The 24,769-nt window shown below is 36.2% G+C and overlaps 1 protein-coding gene across 1 annotated transcript in view; it reads right to left on the bottom strand.

Annotated features, from left to right (window-relative positions):
• Nucleotides 1-24,769, bottom strand: part of LOC109838135 (midasin) — a 45,174-nt gene that overhangs the window by 1,071 nt on the left and 19,334 nt on the right. The window contains exons 28-75 of the mRNA XM_020406603.1: nt 24,720-24,769; nt 24,544-24,633; nt 24,373-24,438; nt 24,123-24,287; nt 23,799-24,006; nt 22,738-23,630; nt 21,146-22,630; nt 20,885-21,065; nt 20,730-20,783; nt 19,304-19,386; nt 18,979-19,220; nt 18,901-18,925; nt 17,769-17,904; nt 17,589-17,674; nt 17,421-17,497; nt 16,912-17,053; nt 16,744-16,833; nt 16,193-16,316; nt 15,895-16,049; nt 14,311-14,424; nt 13,761-13,913; nt 13,467-13,646; nt 12,881-13,060; nt 12,643-12,729; nt 12,330-12,551; nt 12,116-12,238; nt 11,611-11,692; nt 11,401-11,531; nt 11,125-11,289; nt 10,952-11,027; nt 10,765-10,877; nt 10,605-10,681; nt 10,416-10,529; nt 8,970-9,038; nt 8,727-8,871; nt 8,040-8,197; nt 7,870-7,952; nt 7,512-7,744; nt 6,708-6,965; nt 6,492-6,618; nt 6,353-6,420; nt 6,081-6,239; nt 5,780-6,001; nt 2,844-3,116; nt 2,580-2,723; nt 2,294-2,497; nt 520-2,205; nt 52-333 (exon numbers count right to left, since the gene is read on the bottom strand). The exon at nt 24,720-24,769 is cut by the window's right edge and continues 21 nt beyond it. Coding sequence (XP_020262192.1) covers nt 52-333; nt 520-2,205; nt 2,294-2,497; nt 2,580-2,723; nt 2,844-3,116; nt 5,780-6,001; nt 6,081-6,239; nt 6,353-6,420; nt 6,492-6,618; nt 6,708-6,965; nt 7,512-7,744; nt 7,870-7,952; nt 8,040-8,197; nt 8,727-8,871; nt 8,970-9,038; nt 10,416-10,529; nt 10,605-10,681; nt 10,765-10,877; nt 10,952-11,027; nt 11,125-11,289; nt 11,401-11,531; nt 11,611-11,692; nt 12,116-12,238; nt 12,330-12,551; nt 12,643-12,729; nt 12,881-13,060; nt 13,467-13,646; nt 13,761-13,913; nt 14,311-14,424; nt 15,895-16,049; nt 16,193-16,316; nt 16,744-16,833; nt 16,912-17,053; nt 17,421-17,497; nt 17,589-17,674; nt 17,769-17,904; nt 18,901-18,925; nt 18,979-19,220; nt 19,304-19,386; nt 20,730-20,783; nt 20,885-21,065; nt 21,146-22,630; nt 22,738-23,630; nt 23,799-24,006; nt 24,123-24,287; nt 24,373-24,438; nt 24,544-24,633; nt 24,720-24,769 — 10,280 coding nt within the window. The remainder of the gene's footprint in view (nt 1-51; nt 334-519; nt 2,206-2,293; nt 2,498-2,579; nt 2,724-2,843; nt 3,117-5,779; nt 6,002-6,080; nt 6,240-6,352; nt 6,421-6,491; nt 6,619-6,707; nt 6,966-7,511; nt 7,745-7,869; nt 7,953-8,039; nt 8,198-8,726; nt 8,872-8,969; nt 9,039-10,415; nt 10,530-10,604; nt 10,682-10,764; nt 10,878-10,951; nt 11,028-11,124; nt 11,290-11,400; nt 11,532-11,610; nt 11,693-12,115; nt 12,239-12,329; nt 12,552-12,642; nt 12,730-12,880; nt 13,061-13,466; nt 13,647-13,760; nt 13,914-14,310; nt 14,425-15,894; nt 16,050-16,192; nt 16,317-16,743; nt 16,834-16,911; nt 17,054-17,420; nt 17,498-17,588; nt 17,675-17,768; nt 17,905-18,900; nt 18,926-18,978; nt 19,221-19,303; nt 19,387-20,729; nt 20,784-20,884; nt 21,066-21,145; nt 22,631-22,737; nt 23,631-23,798; nt 24,007-24,122; nt 24,288-24,372; nt 24,439-24,543; nt 24,634-24,719) is intronic.

The following is a 24,769-nucleotide window of genomic DNA, read 5'->3' as shown; positions in this document are numbered from 1 at the left end:
CACCTGCTGTAAAAACAATTGAAAGGTAAGTGGAACAAACAAAAAACATACCTTGACTCCAGCTTCTCCTGTAAAAGGCTGATCAAAGTCATGGAGTAACTTGATGTTCCCCCTTTCACCAAAGCTTGTAACAGCGAACTGGCCAACTTCCAATTGAGACATTGCACGGCACACGGTCACTAGAGACTCAATGGCAGCAGTTCCACAATGGCTTTCAGACATACTGCGAGAGTCATCAACTGCAACCACTACTTGATAATCACGTTTGTTGGGTTTTGTCCTCCTCAACCAAATCTTGTCTTTCCGATAATGACTTGCAATGTATGGAATAACCTAAAAAAACAAGAAAAACAAAAAGGAAAAAAATATCACTCATGATATTTAAGCGAGACAAGTTCAGGAGTGTTTTCTATGATTTATAAAGTTTTGGGGTGTTTGTGCAAAACCATAACTTGTACAAAACCCCCAAAGTTCAGGTGGTTTTGCAAAATTCAACAAAACAAGAAAACAAGAATTGACCTTTTTCATGTTTATTCTCTTTCCAGTTCTGTAGTCACCTTGAAGCTTACTAGCTAGGGTTGGTTCCATGACAAGACGTAAATGCTCAGCCAATTCTTGAGACAGTTTTGCAGTGGCGAGTTCACATCTTTTCCAATCAGCCATAGCCTGCTGCTTCACATCATCAGACAACTCTTCAAATTCCATAGGTCTTAAAGAATCTCTCCCACTGTTTAAGGCATCAAGAGGCAATATTTTCTCACTCATGTATGAGCTTTTGAATGAAATCATATCCCCTGAAATGTTCTTTTGAGTATCCTGCTGCATATCTTCCACTAATTCATCATCATCTATCATAGTCTCCACTTTCTCTTCAGCTTGCTGCTTAGGAGCAGATGGATGGCTCATCGTGAGATGTTGAGTTTCAGTATTTTCCTCAACAGCCATTCTATCAGCTTCCTCTTTCTTTCTGATATCACCTTCGTCTTGATTTGCCTTCTTGCCTTCAACATTATCATTGATCTGATCAGCTGTTGCCGAGCCAAGTGCTTGAGAGGTAGCCTTTTCAACCTCAGACACATATCTATACTCATCAGCATTCTCATCATTAATATCATCAGGGACTTCTTGTTGAGCTTCGTGCGGATCAACTGATACTTTAACTCTCTCTTTCCACTCCTCCATTGCATCCCCTAGACTTCTATATGGATTTGACTGGGATTTTTGCACAGGCGGAGGATTACCTTGACCAACTTGAGGTTTCGATTGATCGGAAGCTAATCTAGAATTATCACCTGAGTCAGGAATTGATAAGTCCATTTTGGGCATATCATCAAACATTGAAGTACCAGATGGAGCAAGATTAGTATTCATGTCACTACTGTTTGACCAGCGCATCTCTGGTTCTATGCCGAGAGCCACCTCAAGAGAATTGTTTGCTGGTTCCAATGAATCAGCATGAGGTGCAGGGCGTTCAAAAGATTCAACCTTATCTGGCAACATATTTTCTTTACTTGCCTCTTTGTCCATATTTGTATTATCAGCATCCTCAGCACCTTCTTTAGTCTCAATATTATCATCTTCCTGAACAGAATTTTCAACATCCATATGATCCGTAGGCTTGGACTGCTCACCATCATCCTTCATTTCCTCATCAGACTCATCACCGTCTGCATCAGTTCCATCCATGGCATCAGCATCCTGAGGTTCCTCCGTAACATCATCTAAATCTTGTTCCAACTGAATCCCACTTGGGTCTTCAAATGCATTATCCTTATCAAGGTTCATATCATTGACTTCGTTCTCATCATCAGAAATATTATTCTCATTCTCCTCATCCAACTTCTCGGGTTGATTTTTCTCCGGACCTCCTGATTCACCAAGTGATGAAGGGTCATCATCCTCTTTAGCTCTAAGCTCCCTATCACCGGTCTCTGTTTCCTTGACAGACGGACCAGACTCATATTTCTCAACAGAGTTCTCGGGTTTATCATCCTCACTCTTATCCCAAAGCTTCTCATCAACTGTCTGTTTGTCGTCTCCAGTCTCTCCCATTTTAGACTCCAAATTTACATCTTCACCATCATCATTGTCACTCTCTCCTGAATCTTCACTCACACTGAAAGCATCTGCATCAAAGTCCTCATCCATTTCTATACCCTTATCTTTGTTACTTGGCAGTTTCTCAGTGCTATCTAGCCCATCTTGCTGAAATTTTAATGGAAAACGAGGATGTTAGAAAATTTACATTAATGGGTGAAACAAAATGCAGTTCAAAGACCAATATATTTATTACCTTAGCAGATGCTCCTAGGAGCTGATCCTCATCTTCTATTTGCTCACTTACATCTGTTATCCCTTCACCCTCTCCCATGCCAGTACCAGATGCATCTTGTGCTGCATCACAAGCAGAATCTTCTGTTTGCTCCTCTGCATCACCAAATCCTTTAGAAAATAGTAAAATAAATATGTGGGCCAGCGCGTTAGTCATTTCAGCGATCTGCACATGATAAGAAAATGCCACCGTTACTAGATCCTTTGAGTCGACTATGATGGAAAAAAGCAAAATCCAGGGTACTCACCGTCTTATGTGCATCTAGGAACTCTGAAAGGAAGTTCTCTGCAAAGGTCAAAAGGAGATCAAGTGATAAATTGAGACGCTTCAAATTTACATCTAACTGAGAGATTGCTGGCCTTCCGGTTTGAGCACAGTTCATCAGTTTGATCTGGGACACCAATGAATAATGCAAGAACCAACTTAATAAGAAAAAGTATCTAGAATATAAAGCATGTCCCAAGAAAATGTATCTGGGATATAAAGCACAACGGTAAGAAAATGTACGTACCACTGTAATAATTATTCTACTGAGTGCATCATGCATATGGTCAAGATGCAGATTTCCCATATATGATTCAAAGAGATTTTTCCACAAACTTATATTTTCCGCTGACAAGTCTCCAAAAGCTGTGTGATCCTTCCTTACAAAATCCAGCTTACCAAGCACATCTACCAACAATTCATTTATTTCCTCTATAGTTCCAGTGAACACCTGCTCTTCAAATCCTGACTGACTATTTGCTTCAAGCTCAAAACTAAAATCTGCCATAATCCTCTTGCCCTGTAAAATTTGGAAAAAGAAGTACCATGATTCCAGGCCAGAACAGTAATTTTTTGTTGCTTTTTTCAAAACTATTAGCCCTATCTTAGGGCACCGTACTCTGTGTTTGGTAAAGTACATAAATTCAGTGACAATTTCTACAAATAAAGTCCGGCACAAAATTCTAAAAATAAAGAGTAAATGCCACATGGATATATGCGACTCCCACACTGAAACATGGATATACTTACAGGTGTATGTGTACATCAACCTTTACCACACTTCAAATAAACGTTAATAAGAACTCACCTCCTGAAATTGTTTCTGCACAAGGAAACCTAGGGATAGAGAATTTGCATGCAGCTGTATAACTCCACATTGTCGAAAACATAGGATGTCCTTTTTCAGTTCGGAAAAAAGACCCCCAAAATTATTGAAAAAAATATGCTTTAAGGACATCTCGTACGAAGGACAGAGAAGTATCTACTACAAAAAGTTTGGAAAAAAGGCATTAAAGATGTTGACAAGTAAACCATAGTATGATGAGAATAAAAATCAATGAACTAGGCAATAAGAACCTTGATGATAAGCTCTTATAAAGGAACTGCTAATCATCAATGAGAGCGGGAAAAAAATGACATTACACTTCTTGGACATATATCCTACACTTCATGTCAATTTTTTGAAGCTCGTTAGACATGAGTCCAGTTGTTTCAGCCGGTATCCAAGTCAAAAACTATGATTTAAAAGAGCGTTTTGAGTGTGTAGTTAAAAAAAATAGAAGTTTTCAATTGAAATAGCACATAAATTGAAAATTAAATTCAAATAGCACATAAATTGAAAAAAAATAATGATCTCATGTATCTTATACAAGGTTTTAAATATCGGTTATTAGGGATTTATTGGACGGTCAAAATCCATATAGGATAGCGAATATCAGAGATATATCGGGAATATGTAGTATTTATCGGAGTGACATTACCGGATGGTGATAATATACATAATATAATATTCTGAAATGTAATCTAATCATACTTAACGAAATATAAACATATCAAAATATAAATAATTATGTTTAGGATCTCGGGTCGGGTCAGTTTTAAAGTGCATTGAATAGGTGCCCATTGCCCAAAATAATAACTCAAATCGAATTCCGATTTTTGGGCCGACAATATTGATCGATAACTCATTTTATTGCTGCATTATCGGTGATAAACATCCAAAAACGATAACCGATTTCGAATCGAACTTATCATAGCGGAAGACCCCCAAAACCGATAAATTGGCTATAATGTCGGTTTATCCGGCCGATATTTATATATTATATTATATATATATATATATATATATATATATATATATATATTGAAAATGGTATGTTCGTGTACCAAGCCACATAAGTTGTGTTTGGTTAGTAGATGGCACAATCCCTCCCTCATCAAATGGATTGTATATACCCTGCACCCTTATCCATGTGAATTGCGTCCCATTTGAATGAGTGGAGGGATTGTGCACCTCACACAAGACTTAAAATTATGCTTCTGTACAAGCATACACCATCTCTCTTCTCTCTCTCTCTCTCTCTCTCTCTATAAATATAGTATATAGTACTAATATATATATATATATAGTATATATATATAGTATGAGAAAAATGGGTATGCTTGGTACCAAGCCAATAAGTTGTGTCTGTGTAAGATGGCCCACAATCCCTCCACTCATTCAAATTTGCCATATCCCCATTGCACTCCTCTAATCCATGTGATCGTTCCCCCATTTGAATAGTGAGATTGTGCCCCTCACTACCAGCATAAAATTTATGCTTGTACCAAGCTACCCATCTCTCTCTCTCTCTCTCTCTCTCTCCATATATAGTTATACCTATTATATATATATATAGAGTAGAGCGAGAGAGAGAAGCAAAACTTGTGTCAATTAAGTGGATAGCAAAAATTGTCCACCAAACTTTTATCCAACTATTATTGCCTAGAGATCCTTGCATGATATGTAAAAAGTTTTTATTATTAATAGATGAGTTGTTAGAAAGTTGGTGGACATCAATTAATGTAGGGAGTCTTTATATATTATATATTAATAGTAGTATCTATTATATATATGTATACTATTATATGTGTGTGAATAAGTGAATCTAACGTGACACCCTTAGGACTCCCAACCTAAGGCGCGGCCTAATAACAATCACATTCATTTCCCTAATTTTTTTTTTTTACGATCCGCTCCTTGACTTGACTCACACGTCCTTAAACTCAAACACCTATTTAGGGGTAAATCGTCGTGTTTTGATCCTTTATTCCACTCGCTAAATTTTAACGGTTTTCGAATGAATAGAACATTTTACAGCTTCCAATAATTGGCAAAACACAACGGTGTATCACCCCAAAATTGGTGTGTTTGGGTTTTAAGAACGTGCTAGCATCAAGTTAACGGAGCGGATCGTAAAAAATTTGGAAATGATGTATTTCTAGCGCCGCGTCTTAGGTGGGAGCCTAGGGATCACCTTAGTTCACTTTTCCATGCAGAATATATATATATTATTATATATAGTATAATATAGTTATATATATATATATTATATATATATAACCATACCATTCATGCCATTAGCCGGCAAGTAAAAGACAGTATTTAAACAGAAAAAAGAGAATTAACTGAACAATGCGAACCTTGATGATGAGTTCTTCCAGACGATTTAGCAGAGACTCCTTCACAGATTTCCTAGAATCCTTTTGCATTCTTAAATTCTTGATCTCTTGTTCAAAAGTAAGAAGGATTTCAAAATTGTCTTTTACTAATTGTTCCATTTGCTCAGAAACAATGAAAGGCATGCATGTCACTGATGTTATTACAGCACCATTACTGCGAAGAAGGTAAATATCTAATGATCCCTGCAATAAAATATACTAATCAGAAAATCATCTCGGGCGCCTCTGCTCAAGAAAATCTGAGCTATTAAAAGAAAATTACCTTAGCTTGCAGAAAGATTGAGATGTGCTTTTCAATGAGCTCAAAGACTGTGTCAACTTCAGCCATAATTAAATTGCAAACATTCTTGTGACTTTGTTTGATTCTCAGAAGTAACAACTGCACATCTCTTGACATGGCAAGCAAGTTATCAAATAGATTCTGCACAAATCACAAACACATCATCATAAGCATTATACTATGGTCTCGATTAGTATATTGCATCCAAAATTGCCAAACCATCAGAGGTTCAGAATAGTTCAGGGGAAACATACCTTTTGCTGCCACATGCACTTAAGAACTACAAGCTGATTTGGAATCAAGGAATGCCTATCGCCAGTTTCTGCAAAAGAACTGCTGATGAATACAAATCCATGAAGATTTTGATTGTCATAATCTAATATGTGTGTGTACCTATGCTGTTTAAATTATAAAACTGCTGCCGTAATTTTTGCAGTTGCTCAGATACACCGTATGCAACACATCTCTGCTCCTGCTGTATGATAATTAGATGATCCATGAAAGATAACGCTCGATTAACCTGAACAGAACAATAACAGAGTAAAACCATTGCATCTTAATAACATTGAATTATTATCTGGTTAAGTAACCAAACATATATAACTTTACCTGCTCCAGGCTGAGATCTTTCTTGAAATTGAGGCAAACCTGTCGTAGTTGATGTACCATACCCAAGTTTTCGAAGTAACATTTATTTGCTGCTTCCCATCTGGATGTACATTTGTCATCTATAGGCTTTTGAGTACAACCAGGAAGATGGATCTTCGAATCTTTTACAGATGAACAAAACTCTGACTGAAGCAAATGTGCAACATCATATGATGGCTGAAGAAATGAGCTTCTAGCATTGCCTGCTTTAAGTTCCAGCTACAGAATAGGACAAATTAAATAATGAAATCAGTATAGCGGAAAGTGGAAAAAGATAAGAGGGGATAAGAATTAGGTCTGAAGGAGATATGAAAGCTCTCTTTTTGCAAGTTCAAGAATTAGCACATAGATCCTGCACTCCAATCATAAGCGAACAAGAATCATTGAAGGAACACTGAGGGGGCAGCAGGTGCGGCTTTAGATGGTGATACTAAAAGAAGTTTCAGCCAATCTTTTTATCCTACTCACAAACACTGAGGGGGCAGCAGCCGTGGCTTTAAATGGTAATACTATAAGAAGTCTCGGCCAACCTTTTTATCCTACTCACATCCTTTACTTTCAATTTTCATAACTCAAGTTATCTTAGATCAAACATATCATAGCTTACCCCAATAAGAGCTCAAGGAATAACAGGATAGAGATTGCTCAAGTGCATTGAGATATGGATGATACAAATGTTTGTACCAGAGTCATCCTATTCATATATTTTTAATGTAGGACTTTGTTCCTAAAACTTGGAACTGAACAAACACAAAGGTTAGATACCTCGAAAACCATGGATGTGTGTCGTGATAACCCACATTTTTCCAAAGTTTTTAGTAAGTCACCCAGAGCTCTCCTCTTTTTGAGATTTTTGGCACCATGTTTCCAAAGATGAGCAAATTCAGCTGCATGTCTGCAACTCTTTTCGAGTGAATTCCAACCTTCTTTCCATGCCTCCATAAAAGTTTCATGTGCAAATTCTGAAGATAGAAAATGCCTGACTGCGCAAGGAACCTCTGCAGCACCAACAAAGCTGAGTTAGCATGTAAGGCTATTTAAGCTCAATTGGTTTAGCTCAAAGGTACAGTAGAATCATCTGATACAGTCATGTAGCAGAAATATTCAACAGAATATGTGCAACCTTTATTTCGCACAAGGCTGGCATCGGGCAGATGTAACAGAGCTGCATCAGCTTTCAGTTTCCACTCCCCACACCACCAAAACCTAGGCAAATGCAGATCAATGTCAAATGGTCAAAATGTGCAAAGCGAAAATAAATAGGTTACACATCTCCAATGTAAAGAAAAGGACCTTTCAGTATCGCGGAGTTGCACAAGATCAAAAGGAAATTGCACTGCTTCTATATTATTTTCATCACCGACCTTCTGTTCAAGCCAATATGGAGCTTTTTCTCTCTTTAACGTTTCATCTTTGTTAAGGATGAGCACAACAGGTTGTTGCAAAACATCCTACATAGAGAAGTATTTACAATCAGAAAAAACCAACAGTTCTTGTAATAGACAGCCATAACATATATACGTGCAAATGCTTTAAAAATGCTGAGAAATTTTCAATTTTCTGAGAAGAAAAGAAGTTATTGATCACACTGATAGCCAGCGTACATATGAAAATAAACCGGGGATATTGACAGATTGTATTTCACGTACCAGAAAAGAATCACCCATATTCACAAAACAGCAGTAATGATATCAACAAAGCTAAACTAAATAAAAGAATTTTTAAAAAAATCTAAACACAAGCCAACCCAAAATACTTGATCAATGAACTTGTGCACAAATCCAGATTCACAAAAAAAGTTTCACTTGTTTGGGCTATCATCTGGAAGTACAGTTTCTAGATTCAGAAATTTAAACTTGAGCAACCAAGTAACCAAGAAGCTCTTTGTTATACTATTAGATAAAGGTAAATTTGAAAGACTGACAAGAACTTGAAATCAAGCAGATCTAAATGCGTAAACACTTAACTTAAAATACTTACATTGAACTTTTTGACAAGCTTCCAGATTTTTTGCCTAGTCCTTCTAAAATTTTCTACCGATCCGTGTTCCCAGTTGAAAAGCTTGAGACATTCTTTCAGTTCTTTCTCTACATTGTTTCTAGATGATTCAATATGCTCCAAAACTCTGAAAAAAAAAGAAAATAAATCAGTAAGAAAAAATTCAATTCCAAATAGAAAGATTCATTAAAAAATTTACATGGGTTAGATTTATGGAGAACTTACATAGGTATGAACTGAACATAATATCCAAACGTGTTGTAAAGAATATTCAGATTCTCCCGCATATGAGGACTGCATTGATTCATTTTAAACATTAACACATGATAATCTAAACATAAAAAAGAATGAAGGAACAGAATTATTTTTCAATGGGACAAACACATTGTGAGACGAATGTGAATACAAAAATGTAATGTACATGAGTTGTGTAGATTAAGTTGAATACTTTTACAGTGTAAAAGATAGAAGAGAGACGGCAGATGAATTGTGTGTGAATGGTGCATCTATATTTACTATACAGAAGTCTAAAATACATATGGGGACATCAACATTGACTCCTTGGATTATTTAAATTGCTTCCTGACCATACCCCACCATTCACCACAAGGAATGATATCCAATACTTCTTTCATGAAGATGTCAATGGATCACACCCGCACATCCTGAACACTCAAACAGGTATAAAACACTTCTCAAATAAATTATAACAATGTTCGATATACTTATTTAGTCAAGCATATATCAAAGCTATACTTTAGCGGAAAGATCTATCAAAATCCAAACAGATATAAATCAGTAGCGCTGCAATATGTTTTTGTATAAAAAAATAGATCGTAGAAAATTGAAGAGACTTTTCTTTTGTCATTCAATGAAACACAATTTCATTGGAGAGAAAACTTGAAGAACTTTTCACTAATTCAAAGTAAATTGTTAATGGTTCCCATTTGCCCTGAATTTTTCAGTCTATGACCAGAAATCCACATTTCTTTCACAAAATGATATATGATAGGTTAAAATTTCAAACACAAAACCATATATTATTACACATTACTACAAATATTGCTTTTGGTCGCACAGAAATGTCCTTATACGTACACATATCTGCAATTTCCCTAAATAAATCTAAACTTCTAGATAAATATCCAACGGAGTTGTGCAATTCATTTTTAATTCCAACATAATAAGAGAGAGTGAATATAAAACTGAAAACTGGTACATTGGGTGGAAAATGGAAAGAATATTATTCATTATAATTCCAACTTGCCTGCCATTGTAATTACCACAAGTGAGAAGGCCTTCATTTCAGTGGATGTAAGCACACTATTGGCATTCATTAACTAAGACATGGGTACAAATAATAAAACATTAATGCCTTCAACAAATGCTGTCACACTTAAATGTAGACAGTAAGCTGATAAGCCGTTGGTAGAACAGTCCATGATGATGGTCTATTTTGCTCTTATTAATAGGCCTCTCTATATCAGAACTTCATAAAACCAAAATATTCACTGTTTTAACAACATTGGTATGTTCTTTGAACTATAAAATCCAAAAGGGCAAGGTAATTTCTATCAAAAATATGGCCATGATAACATGCAAAGGAGAAATATTTTCATGGAACTAGAGCTTAAATACTTGAAAAATTGCTGTTAGTGACATTTATATTACCTTGCATATGCTTGCAAACAAATACCATGTCTTAGCTGGCCATGGAAAGCAAGAAGAAGCTGAAGGCGTTTCCTGAACTCTCCAACACTTGAAGTCCGGATAAACTCTTCCATGCTGCAGGAGAGCTTCAATTAGATATAGAGTTAACTGTAATTAATTTCCATGACGTTCCTATTAGAGAATACATACCTTTGTATCGTAAATATATTGTCTATTTCCCCATTAGACAAACTACGATGCAGGACAGCACATAAGGGAAACCATAGCTGCAAGGTGCTCAGCAGATACCAATAATTTGTCAACATTGTTGCTCCAAAATTTATAGATGGCTAAGTAAGTTGCAACTGACCTTTCCAGCATTTATTATGTACTGTTCTTGAACCTCATCAAGCAAGGTAGGCCAACAATCTAGTTCGAGCTTTTGCCATGAAGACACTATAGCACAGATTGGGTGGAGCTGATCTGTAGATAAGAAGATTATAATATCAGAAATGACCATGCTGAAGGTAGGAAAGATATAACGGTTTGGGTTTTACCAGTAAAAGAGAACCTAGAAAAGTTCTCCTGCAGTGACTGCGCTTTACTAAGTAGAAGCTGTAATCCAAGCAGTGCCTTTGCAATTCACATGCACAAAAAGATAACAGAGCATTTAGATTATCAACAAACCTCAAACAGAAACTCTTGAATAATATAAAGGGAAAAAACATACCTTTGACAAAGGTGTGCTCAATGGAATAGTTAAAAGTTGATTGGTAATGTCCAAAATTTTCTGAAGACCAGGATGCTCTGGCCATTCTTTCAAAAGAGACGTGACCTGCTCTTGCAAAACAGTCAGTGGCTTTACTATTTTCGATAGAACTGATGCATTTGAATCCTGTAACAAAATTTGAACAACAGTTAAGCCATATGAAGAGAGATTTTTCTACTATCTACTTGTTCTTAATCATTTTTTCTCTCCACAAACATAGAGTATCTCAGATATGACCTTGTAGATATTGTATGCGCAAGATGGCTGAGAGATGGAGCCCGCAATTTGTTCATACTCCAAGCATACATGGAATAAGTGTTCTGGCATAAGGCTGTCGTCCAGGGTGGAAGATGATAGTGCCTGTAGGTCTGGCATCAGAAGAGGCCACAGTTAGCTTGGGATGTGCCATGGTCTATCTAAAGCTATAGCAAAGTAATGCAAAAGCACCTTTAATTATCTTTGCGCCCAATCTATACGAGTCCAAGAACGAACGCAGTCGATCCTCACAGGTAAATTTAACAATGCCAGGCTGTAAAGGTCAAAGGCAAATTTGTCACATGAAGATATAAACCATCAACAAGGATTAAAATATTGCACTTTATTAGTTCTATTCCTATGCAATAAGCTGGTTACTAGATAACAAAGATAGATCCAACATTAGGCTGAGAGATGCAGAGCAGTTCAACAATTAATTTTCTAAATTAAGTAAGCAGATGTCATAAAGTAAATAACATTTATAATGGTAAGCCGAGAAATGCAAAGGATAACTTGTGGTGGAAATGCAGGTGTAAGAGACTATAGATAAGCAGAAACAAAGCTATAGGCTAAATCAGAATAATAGCCTGCTAATATCACAAACTAGTTGTTTCACAACATTATGATAGATAAAGAAACTTGGTCGCATTTTCAACATCTTATGTAGATGAATGTCCAAAGAAGGTAAAGAACTTACACGTTCCACCAGATCTTTTGATCCGAACAACTGATTGTGAACAAGCACCAAACTCTTCAAAATAGACTCTGGAATCAGGCTCCATTCTTCCTCCATATCTTCATCAGCTTGTGGAGGTTGCCTCTGAAAATGCAATATCTCATCAAGTCAGAAAATCATAGAATGACTAAACTTAGTGCCTATGATACAAATGTACAAACTGTTAAATAGGCACCTCATTAAATTCTTGTTCCATCAAGAGTTCTTCAGCTTCAGACGTCAAACTATCAGAATCTGACATATAGATGGCAGGAAAACTTCCTTCAACAATACCCTCTATCACGACTGGACGAGGTCTGAATTTATAGTACTGAGCATCACCATCTTCTTTAACTTTAAGTTGTGATTTCATTTCAAGCCACAGATTTACAAAGTGATCAAATATCTCATTAAGGACCTAGCAAGTAAAAGCATAGAGCATAACATCAGTTACAACAGTTCTAGCAGTTAAGTTTCATGTAATACTTCCATCTTTGTGTAGGCCTTACCAGAAATAATGCCTTGTCCATAATAAAAGAACTACAAGCATAGTGTGCTGCCACGATAAGGATCATGTGCTCAACCATAGCTTGTAGCTGCATACAAGTAAGACACATAAAGGAACTTCAGTTTGAAGACAATTATATAGCAATGCGTTAAGCATTAACAAATGAAAGCAATAATTAAATACATTCTCAGTAACAATTAAATACATACTAGACAAGACAGCAAAAACAATATACTAACCGCTTTGTCAGAGACAACCTCGCTAGAAATAGCAGCCAGCTTCTTAAGAAAGCTAACGTCAGTAAGCTGAATTGCTTTTGACTCATGTAAGTCAGAAGGTATAACCATAGGCTTTATGTAATCAGGAGTGAACCTGAAAGGTAACTCCCGGGGAAATTGCATAATAGAATAGAGTGTAGCCTGCAGCAAAAAACCACTCTATAATTCTGGACTAATTACTGAGAGGAAATGAACTTAATTACCAAATTTAAATAAGAATAAGAGAAATGCATAAGAAAATAAAATCAATATACATAACAACCAATATTGCAGGGGAGAATTGGTAAATCGAGTGATATAGTAACTTTAGAAAATCCAGTGGTACTGTTACTCTTTGGATTTCATGATTTAAGATAAAATTAAATCACAAATCTAAACTATTTTCAATGAGTAAAATTCAATTTCCAATAACTAGATAAACATTACATATCTGTACCAAAAAAAAAAAAAGATAAACATTACATACTATATCTTATCTAAACAAGTAATTTTGTTGATGCAAGACAAAGCCAAGCGAACAAAAAATGAAGGGACAATCCTGACATACCAAGATCCTTTGACTATTTTCTTCATTAACTTTCTTCAAATATTCTCTTTCTACAGCACCAGAGACAGCCAGGGACATGCCTAATTTCATTTCGTAAATGGCAACTTGAACTGGTTGAATTAAATCTTTATATTCAGCATACTCTTCTGTTAGTCTATCAATAAACGAGGACGAAGTGACCTGAAATATAAGAAACATTAAAAACCAAAAAAAAGAAAATAAATAAGAGGGCTTGAAACTAAATTTCTGAAGAACTAGTATTAGAAGATAGAAGCTTTCCATCCGAAATCATACCTGCCAGTTGCAAGCTCTATCAACTACCGTGGGAATATCTGAACCTGCTTTCAATTTCTTAACATGTTCCATGCAAGATGATACAAGATTTAGAAAATCAGCACATTCTGAACCCAGATTCTTATATTTTGAGGCTTCAGGACGAAACACAATCTGTGAGAAACAAATTATGTCAGAATGAGTTTCTATCTTTATCCATTGTTCATGCCCACAAAAATGTTGTTTCCGAAGGGAAATAAATTATTCTAAGTCTCTTGTATTAATTCCCTTCAAAATCAGAACAACGCAAAGCATCCAACTTTTTTTACCTATTTGTACATTGCAACTAACTGTAGACATTGTCAACAGTTTCAACCAAGTTACATATACAGATACATACACAGTCAAGTCACAAGGGACAGAAAAACACATGCACACAAGAGCACACAAACAAAAAAAATGCAAAAGTACACATCATATTGTTGCTTGCAAAGAGGTGATATGGTAAAACTAAACTACAAGTAGTTTTCACTGTACATGACATAAATGGATGCAATATGGATAAAATGACCTTTGAATGAACTTGCTTCTGTTCCTTCTCCAGCTTCTGCAATGAAGAAATTCTTTGTTGGTCGGAACCTGCCATTGAGCTCTTTCCGGCTAAAGCCTCACATTCTTTCCGAACCTGTGTAAGCCAAGAAAAATTTAAAGGGAGACAGCTTGGAATAAAGTACGCTTAAGATGAAGATAACAGCATCTACAACTCGAAATGGTGGCCCGCTGAAATCTGGGTCTATAAAGAAACAAACTATTACAATTACATAGTTGAAGTATGCTCAGGCCTAACAATCTAAAATTGAGGGACACTTAAGCATGTTTTTACAAGTACCGAAGCACAGGTAGGATAATCATGCATTTGACCAATATATGCTTCCTTCAAAGTTCAAAGCACATGAAGATTAGAATACATTGATAGGCCCAAGTGCCAGTTCCAATTTCCATAATGTTGACTTGTACTTAATTAAAAATATTATCTTCAATATTTTCATTTTTCCTTTGAGAAATCCGATATTAAAAAAACTTGGTATATATCGTTCCTACACTTCAATCCAATATGTGGAGCCTAGCCTTTTGACATGGTGATTTTTTTCCATGTGATTAGATACATACATAATATATCTTTCTTACTGTCATTGGTTTAGCATAGAGTTGACCCTCAAGGAAGCAAAACAAGAGAAGGATCCATATATCTGGTAGAATGTCGAGCAATGAATATAATTTTTTTCTTTTTTTACTTTATAAATTCCTAGAAAGTCAAGCAACGAATATAAATGAAGTATGCACCTTCTACAGATTTGCACAGACCATATGTATTGGAAGGGTCTGATTGAATTTGACATGATGGGTGTAGAACCATGCTCCATTCAGTTCAAGATATAAAAGACTTTGAGAAGTAAATTAAAGATCCCATTCAGTAATAAGGTCAAAATTAATGATCTCAAAATACAAAACACTTTAAAATGAACACGAACACAGAAGTTCTAAAGATCTTACGTGGCTATAAAAAGGTTAAATGACACTTATTCTGCTGAAACACTATAACTCCTCAACTAATGGGGAAAAGAGAAAGTGAAGTTTGAAAGAATGGGTGAAGCAAACAAGATAATGAAGAGTTGTAAGAAAGAAGCACTAGCTCATATAATAGTATCTGCAATGCTTGCAGGTCTTAACCAATGGCATGGATATTAACTATACAACTGTTTTGTAGAATAAAGAAGTAGAGATTCTCCAGAATGACAAAATCCTGACAACACTGCACTCATTTGGAGACCTATACTTTTTATTACTGAAAACAGTTCTACCCAGAGGATAATGAAGAGTTGCAAAAGAAGAACTAGTTTATATAATAATATCTGAAAAACTTGAGGTCATTAACCAATGGCATGGATGCTAACTATACATCTGTTTTCTAGAATTAAAGAAGCAGAGATTCTCCAGAATGAAAGAGTGACAACACTGCACTCACTTGGAGACCTATATTTTTATACTGAAGACAGGTTCATCCAGATACCCCGTGGCAAGGGTTTATTTTAACTATCACTGTGAACTTGTTATCAGAGGATAACAGTATAACAATAAATTTGCATTCAAGTACCTTGATCTCCAGCTCAAGTAAAGACAGCTTTTCTGTTATAATTGAATGCTTGCAAGCATACTTTCTTGCCGGATCATTACCATACTGGCTCAGCAATAGACGAAAGCGCAACACACCAATGTGCACCCAAGCACAACCAAGATTGTTGAGAGAATCTACAAGAAAGTTTGAAATTAAAGGATACACAGAAAACTAAGGCCAAATAGGCAGAAAAAGAGCAACTTAATCAACAATATAAGCTTAGGTAATTTACTTATGATCACCACAAATTCAATAACACAATATATCTAATACCTACCATGATGTTGGTGTCTAATATATAGTTCTTCAAGCAAAGCTTCTATAATAGGATCCACAAGGGCAGTCAGAATGCCGTGTTTTGACGATGAGATGAGTGCTCTTAAACTTTGTATCTCCTGGTGCTGCATTGAACATATAAAGGAAGTTATTTCTTAAGAAAATATATAAATGCAAGGTCCAAGCTAATGATACCACAACTTTTGGAAGGAAGGAACACAGAAGGTAAATTAAGACGGTCTCATAAAACATTCTTATAGATGTGATCGTGTAGCATACATAAGACACATAGTTTCAACAGTGATGTCATAAGGAATACCAATAAATTGAAAAACAAAAAGCTTATAAGGAATTCCAATAGATTCCATATACCTACTTCTATAGCTTTCATAATCTCAACTTACAAGAAAGACTTCTACAAGCACCAATACAAGTTTCAACCAACAATAAATATAACCATCTATGCACCATAACATAAACCACAACGAGAGAGAAGATAAATAGAAAGCATACATTTAAACAGTATATCATTCACTATAGAAGCAAACTTACAGATCCACCATTTTTAGAAAGTTGGTAAAAGATTGACTTGATCTTCCCAAAAGTATCTTCATCGAAAAAGTTTCTGTGCACATATATTATCTGTTGCCAGCAACCAAAAATACAATCAGAAAACAAAAAGTAATGGACCTGAAATACCACTATAACCAAATAGAGAACCTGCTTGAAAAGAGTATCTGCGGCAGACAAAAGAAGACCAACTACATTTCCCCTTAAGGGAACATCTTGCCACAAATTTCTGGACAGAACTCGAAGCTTCAAGCATTGCATATCATAATCCTTGATGGAAAATGCACCTTCACTGGAAAAATTATACACAAGGAATTATCATCTGAGAAGAACACATGTAACTGTCACTTTAATAATTAAAACCTAAAAGAGATGAAAACAGTAACCAAAGCAAACTCTCTGAGAAAACTTTTTACTTATACAAGGAATCCATCTTTCAAATATCCAAGAAAGTAGGTCTTCATCGTGTATAGATCAGTTTGTCACATGGACACCAAGATATATTAAGATGGTATAGAATCAATGTAAATAAAGAATTGAAGAAGTTAAAGCAGAATATAAGGGGGGGGGGGGGGGGGGGGGGGGGGGGGGGGGGGTAGCCTATTGGCCAAGTTATAAAAAAAACTCACAGATTCTGGAGGGGGAAAAGAAGAACTCACAGAATCTTGCCAAGAACTGTCGCTCTTGTTAGATGCATTATATGGCTGGAATCATTCCATCCATTCAGCGAGAACTTCTGCATAGATGGAATATGATTGTGTTGAGATATCAAAAAAGTCAAAATACTTGTCAATTGTCATCGTCACAACTATATAAACTTGCGATACCTTGAGTAGATCAGAACAAGAATGCCACAGAGAAGAGTGCCACCTAAACCACATTTCATGAAGCAAATTTGCAATTTTTGCACTCACTGTCCAAAATAGATAAGAAAGTTAAGAAAGCTCCTATGCAAATGCTTAAGTAACAGCAAGAAAGGAAAAGAAGTCCATTATAAATGTACAAACCATAATCTGCAGCATTCCAGGCATCTAGGATCCATAAGATTGTCTGGTGTGGTGAAAAGTCCATTGGAGACCTTGATGAGTAACTCAATGAATAGTCTAGAACATGTTGCAGAAGATCTGAAGCATTCAATAAAACCTGTCATTTCCAAACAGATATAGTTAGTGAGATAGAAGCATGGGACATGTACCCTCGCAAGGACCTTTTTAACAATAAGTAGTAGATAAGAATACACAATACGACAACTCGATATAGAATTGCCAAAAGTTATTGTACATGTGCCTGGAGTTAGACAATGCATTGTCCTGTCAACACCTTAACCCTTCGTCTTTTTCAACACTTCTTAATAGATTAATGCTTCTGCTTGCCATTATTCTGATTTTTTTTTCAGTAGATAATATATGAGCTCACTAGCTAACTAATTAAGCTTTTAAGTAAAAGGGGTTACAATTACCAATTTCTCATAAATATCACTTACTTTCTCATGTGGTCTTGCTTTCCCAAGTAAGAGTGTTTGTTATTTTCCATGTGCCAGGGTTAAAAAATATAAAATGTCCAACTAACTAAACGGTTGCTCACAATCATCACCTCTCCCCGTTGTGGTGAGAATGTCTTTGCAGAACAACCATATAAATAAGGAAGCATATCTGGCACAGGATATTTGAACGATATTATATAACTGGCTCAAAGGCAAAGCATGACACCAACCATCTAGCTAAGACCAAACTCCTGACCAAGAGAAACTATAATAACATGAGGTTTATCTACTATAAAAAATCAAATAAAACAGATACAGTGTAGGAAACAACTTTATGCAGTCCACGCGTGACCAACCAATAAAGAAAGTACAAAAATATCAAGACCAACAAAAGTCCAGTAAAAAGGGGGAAATGTGAGACAACTCACACCAAGGGAACATGGCAGTTTTATTTTTTCTATATGACAATGACAAAGACAAGTAAGACATGCTTGTTTGTCAAGTTCAGGATAAGTAATTAATGCTCCGTGTTATGGTACAAATGATAACACATAAAGGTTTAAAAATTAAACACCGACTTTAAAAACATTTGATGTATACCATTTCCTTTCTTTATACTACCAGGAATAAGAATGAAAATGAATATTAGCATGAACCAGCGTAAAGTAAAGTTCATAGGAACTAAAGAGACATAAAACATCAAACTTAACATTCAAGGATATTTAAACAAATACAGTTCAGAATCACATAGGGACAGTTCTTCAAGTAAGTTGATATCCAGCGACAAACTTTTTAAGTCAAACATAGGAAGAGTCACCATCCAACAATCAAAAGCAGATTTCACAGACAGAATCTCAGAAGTGAAAGTACAGCAAGTGGCATTTGAATATCCAAATGCAGAGGTACATGAGTTTTCCATAGACTGTAAAACCACTCGAAGGTTTTCTTTTTCATGTTCAAACTTCATTGAAAGACTCTGCACAAATAAAAGAAGTTAACAGGAAAAACTACCAAATGGATGCAAAATATAAATCATTAAAAATAATGACGACACTGAACCTGATATAAATCCTCCAACTGATGATCAAGGTCAACAGTTTTTTGATCACCCTTTGTTGTAGTACATGATAGCATGCAAACAGCTAAAAAGAAGAAGAAAATATCTAACCATTAGAACTTGGTAAAAGATGCCGTTTGCACTATGCTTTTTAACACATTGTGACGGATGAGATAAAGAAACAAAATGATTTAGGCACAAAATAATTTCTGAAAATAGCTAAGCCGGCATTAGCGACCGACAGGAAGATTGACTGCACCACTGGAAAAATGTAGCATATCCAGCCTTACTGTTGAGAGATGATCTTTCAGATTTCACGGAACAGAACACTTGGAATAGCTTGAGATGAGGTCACAAGGCTACAGTAAGCAGATTATGTTCAAGAACAACAAACAAATAATAATATTATCTTTTTTTATTGTTATTGTTGTAAAGTATTAACTTGCTAGAGGAGATAGTCCTCAACGGAACTGAGTTGAAGAGTAGGATTCATGTAGCTAGCAGAAAAAATTTGGAAGAAAGGCTTCTTTTATTGTACTAGAACTATTTCTAAACTGACTATAATAATGTAGCAACAGAGAAGTAAATCATTCCAATTTTGAAATCAAAGTTGAAAAGTGGGAAGAGTAACTCAAAGAGAATTGGCAAGACATGTGACCTGTGATATCGAGATCACGGGTCTGAGGAACACGACATTCAAACTACAAAGAAAAACTTCTTCGCAGGATTTAGGAGGGTGGAAAGCACAAACTTTTTATAAGAAAACAAAATGCCAATGGAGGCCGTTCCATAGTATATTCATTTATGAAACTTGAGCAATAGAAATTAACCTTCAGTAAATAGCTAGTATTACCATTAATCATCAATTTGAGCTTATAAAGCTTTTGTTCCCTAAAATTATTTCATGAACCTATGCACCAGAAAATATCTAGTACAATGCACCTTATGCCAATAACATATGGTCTAACCAGTATAGGTCCAAAAAAAATTCTTGAGACTTTCAAAACCAAGAAAGACTCGATCCTTCCCAAACCCCTCAGATAATCTTAATGAAACACTTTTACACACTACTCTAGCTAATCCAAAAACTTCTCAATCTACCACACAAGGAATATCAGTGACATTAGTATAAATTGCTACTGCGGCCGCACTATTAACTACCTAGTTACTCTAGAAGTTCCCATTTTCATCTTCTTTTGCCATCAAATAATAATATAGTCCTACAGCAACTTTAATGCAAGAAGGGTGCCATCTAATAAAATCATTCAATCATTTACTGAAATGTATTTGCATTAGAACAGTTCTCAGCGAATTAGTATTCATACGAGGTAGAAAATGTTTTAAAAGTTAGTCAGACGAAATATGTAATCAATTGCCAGACCGTTATTAAACATAGTGGGAGAGACAAGAAAGCAGGTCAATGACTACCTTGCATTGCTACTTGGCGAAGGTCAGTGTCAGCTGATAGAATATTCTCCAGAACTAAGGCACAATTGGGGAAAAAAGGAGATCCAGTTACCATAATAGCACATAATTATCTGGAAAAGAGAAAGAGTACGGTCATAAAGAACTAAGGGCCATACCACCAAGTCTTTGGCTCTCTGACCTTGGCCATATCTTATCACAGAAGTTAAATAGCTGCTGCATTTTGTAATATACATTTGCAGAAGAAGGTAGAAATGGGTGACCAGCATGGACCCATAATGAGGGTGTATCAGTATTGATTCTGAAATGTGGAATATTCTTGAGGGTTAAACTCTTATCCTGGACCAGAAAATCATTGTCAGCTTGGACCTCTTTTAAAGAAACCAGTACTTTGTAAGAATCAAATACTTTGAACTTACCAATAACGCGTTCACTGCTTTTGGGAATCTTGATTGTAGCTTCATTGCTTCCTTTTTTAGCCAAGACCATATTATTCGTAGGTTCTCAAATTGAGATGATGTAAAACTTTTCCAAAATGATATATGATGTTCAAGAAGATCTGAGAATATCTGAATAAATTCTCGAGATTCTGTAATTACATTAAGAACCTCACGTTCCAAACAATTTAGAGTTTCCAGTACTTGAGATACTGAGGACTGGTATACTTCTCCGCTATTTGTATAATTAGCTTCGACATTCCATTGCTGATGAGTACGTCGCAATAAAGGCACACAGTGTAAAGCATTATCAAGCAGTTTCTTGTATTCCATCAGGGATCCATCTGACCCAGCCAACTCAACCAACTTCACTGAAAGCAATGGAATCGGTGGTGCATCCACATCTATATTATGATGAGATATTATTTTTCTCCGACAGTCACAAATGCAAATCCAAATAGGATGGCATCGTTCTTTCTCAAGAATTTTCAAGAGAGATTCAAAAAAGAAACAATGTGGTTGCAACTTATTTTTGCACCAGTTGAGCCATTGTACATAAAGTGGGAAATCATCTTCATTTTCCTGTTCAAGCGCCCAATTTGCTGCAAAGAAAAGCATCTGGTTGATCAGAGCCAGATCAAATCCTGCAGACTTCTTCCAGTAAGGAGCATTCGGGAACAGAAGACGATGAACCCAATATACTGGCAACAAAGATGGACAAATATTCCTATAATTATCTGATAGTATACCATTGTGGGAAGCATTTAATGCACATGCAGCAAACTGAGAACCCAGAAATTCCAAATAAACACAATTTTGTCTTATACGCTCTTCTTTTGAATAGCACACTAAATTTCTAACCGACCGTGGTAATGGCCATCCCCCTGGCTGTGACAGGGAACATTCTAATGGTGCATTTGATTCAAACCACTTGGTACCAGACAAAAACGAGAATTTTGCATGTTCAACTGTGTCCCTTCCTATGGCTTCACCAAGTGAGGATAAGTAGGTATGTTCCCAACTTAATTGAAGACTCCAACCAGGCTGATTTCCATTCATCAGAAGTTGTTGGAATAGCTGAACCCAACGGCTAAGCTCAAGCAGAGTAATTCGCACACCATGACGTGAACCTGCATTTTTTGCATACATGTGGGCTTCAGTCATTGCCAAATTCAACTTGTTGAAAGGTATACCAGAGAGGATCAGAAACTTCCTAACATCATTCATCTCCCTATTATCAAAATCATGAATTTCTGCCTCTACAGCCCAGTTTGGTTCCATCATAAATATTTCTAATCCTCTATTTCGCATTGCTCTTGAAACTTCGCCATGCTTTGGATCCATAGTGAGGAACATTCGAAATTTCGGATGCGCGACAAGTTTCACAGGCTTTCCATCAACTAGCCCACATTCATTAACCGTGATAGACTTACCTTGCTCCACCAAAGAGTTAATCCTATCAAGAACCTGAAAAAGGGCATAGAAGGAATAATCACTACAAATGTAAGTACCCTTTCCACATCAGATAAATAAATTGGTTTAAAGCATAACAATAGAAAGGATAAACAACAGACCGTGGGATTACAAAGATTTGCATTGTCTAAAACAACCCAGTGACCATGCTCAATGGCCTTGATCAGATCTCCAGCTACCCATTCAAATTTTGCTGGTTGTTGCATCCTGTTGTTCTTTTGCAAGTCCAAAACAGTTTTTAGGGTCCTGTTCAGGTCATTGTATGACCAAGATACTGGCAAGTCGAACTTTACCAGATCACCCTTTAGAATTTCAATAATCTCAATTAATGGGCCCAGTGATCTGCAGGATCCATTACTCCATGCAGCTGGAAATACAGAGTTTGGCATAGAAGAGTTGTAGTTACTAGCTGCCAAGAATGCAAGCCACTTGGTGAATAAACTTTTCCTATCATGTATCAAATCCTTCCAGCTTAGGTCCAAACGTAGTGCAAAATACTCATCAACATAATGTTCAACCTGGGATATCACCTCTATAAGTATGCGAAATGAATTATACTGCTCAAAGCATCCAAGTAACTCTGAAACATCAGTTCCCGAAGATAGATTCAACTCAATCAGTGTATTTCCTGTAAGCTGAGCAAGTAAACGAATTACTGAGGTTTTTCCAGATGAATATGGGCCAACTAGAATACAGAGCCACTGTTGTTGTAGACAGTGAACTATAGCTTCTAAGGTATGTAGCATTCCGGGCAGCATGTGGAGCTGACTTTTCAAAATCTTATGAGGCTGAACATGGTTCCTTCCAACACATGCACTTCCCACAATCAAGTTTTGGGGACTGATGTGAAGTTCTGGGGAATGAGAAATGGAGGGCTTTACCCGGAAAATGTCTTCATAAAGTTTAATAACTTGTTTACGATCAGCAGCAGTACGCATCCTCTGAAGATAAATGATGTTCAGAAAGCTCTCAACCTTTGTAACCTCAGGTGCACCTTCAAGTCAATCAAATAATACAAGAATATTAATAAAATTAGCAATTCCAATGAAAACTGGTAAGACTATGCAGTTTCCAAACCTGAACTCTCCTCTCCATTCATTCAACATGAGGAAACAACTAAAAATGAGAGGTACCAAATTTATTCGTAGGAAAAGAACTGGACCTTCTATAATTTGACATGAACGGATGACATCACGCAGATTGAACTCCCAGGGAGAACCTTCCTGACCATACTTGCGAAGCACCATAATATCCTCATAAAGGCGGTTGTTAAACAAAATCAGATTAGAAAGGATCTCGGATGATATTGATGGATGGCGTGACTGACAGATGAAGAGATAATCCTCAGCTGATAACTCATCCACATAAACCTGGAAACAGAAATTGTGTATTGACAATGTGAAGCATTTTTCTAGAAGAAAGAACAAATAGAACAAGCAATATTTTCTTCTTTTATATTTGGTAATACATATTTAATTTACCCAACCTTAGTGAAGCGATTAAGAAATGACTTTGGGAGACCTTTCCTGCCACCTCCCTGAGAAGAAGGGTTTTGACATGCAAAAACTCTGAAGGATGGTGCGCATTTATAAGTCAAACCAAGTTCAGGTATATAGACCTCGGCACGGTGGTCTAGGATAGCATTCAAACCCTGAAAGATTTTACACACGATTATAAATTAAGAAGCTGAATGAAAACATTGGATAAAAAGAAACAAAAGTGTATAGTATAAGTGCCTCCAAAACAGACTGAGGAGCAAGATTAAGTTCATCCAGTAGAACCCAGCTCCCATCCTTCAATGCCTGGACAATTAATTAACAGCAAAAGTTTCAAAATTAGTTTCAAATTACTTCGAGGTTAATAGCAAAAAAACAGTGGTTAGTAGTAAAAACAGAAAGGAACTCAACCTGGAGAAGTATCCCATCAGACCAAGCAAATTGCATCCCATTCTCACTTTTAACGGGCAAGTCTGATCCCAAAAGATCCATCATATCAGTCTGCAAAAAACCGTCAAACTTTTTAACTAAGAACCAGCACCTGCTAGAAAACAGGAGTTGAGAAGGATTATTTTTAGATCAATTACCTGCTCAGAGAGGTTGATTCGGACAACATTATGGCCAGAATATTCTGCCA

Source organism: Asparagus officinalis, chromosome 4 (assembly GCF_001876935.1).
Source record: "Asparagus officinalis chromosome 4, Aspof.V1, whole genome shotgun sequence".
NCBI lineage: Eukaryota > Viridiplantae > Streptophyta > Magnoliopsida > Asparagales > Asparagaceae > Asparagus > Asparagus officinalis.
The sequence above is the reverse complement of the archived record's forward strand: the minus strand, read 5'-3'. Positions and strand labels throughout refer to the sequence as shown.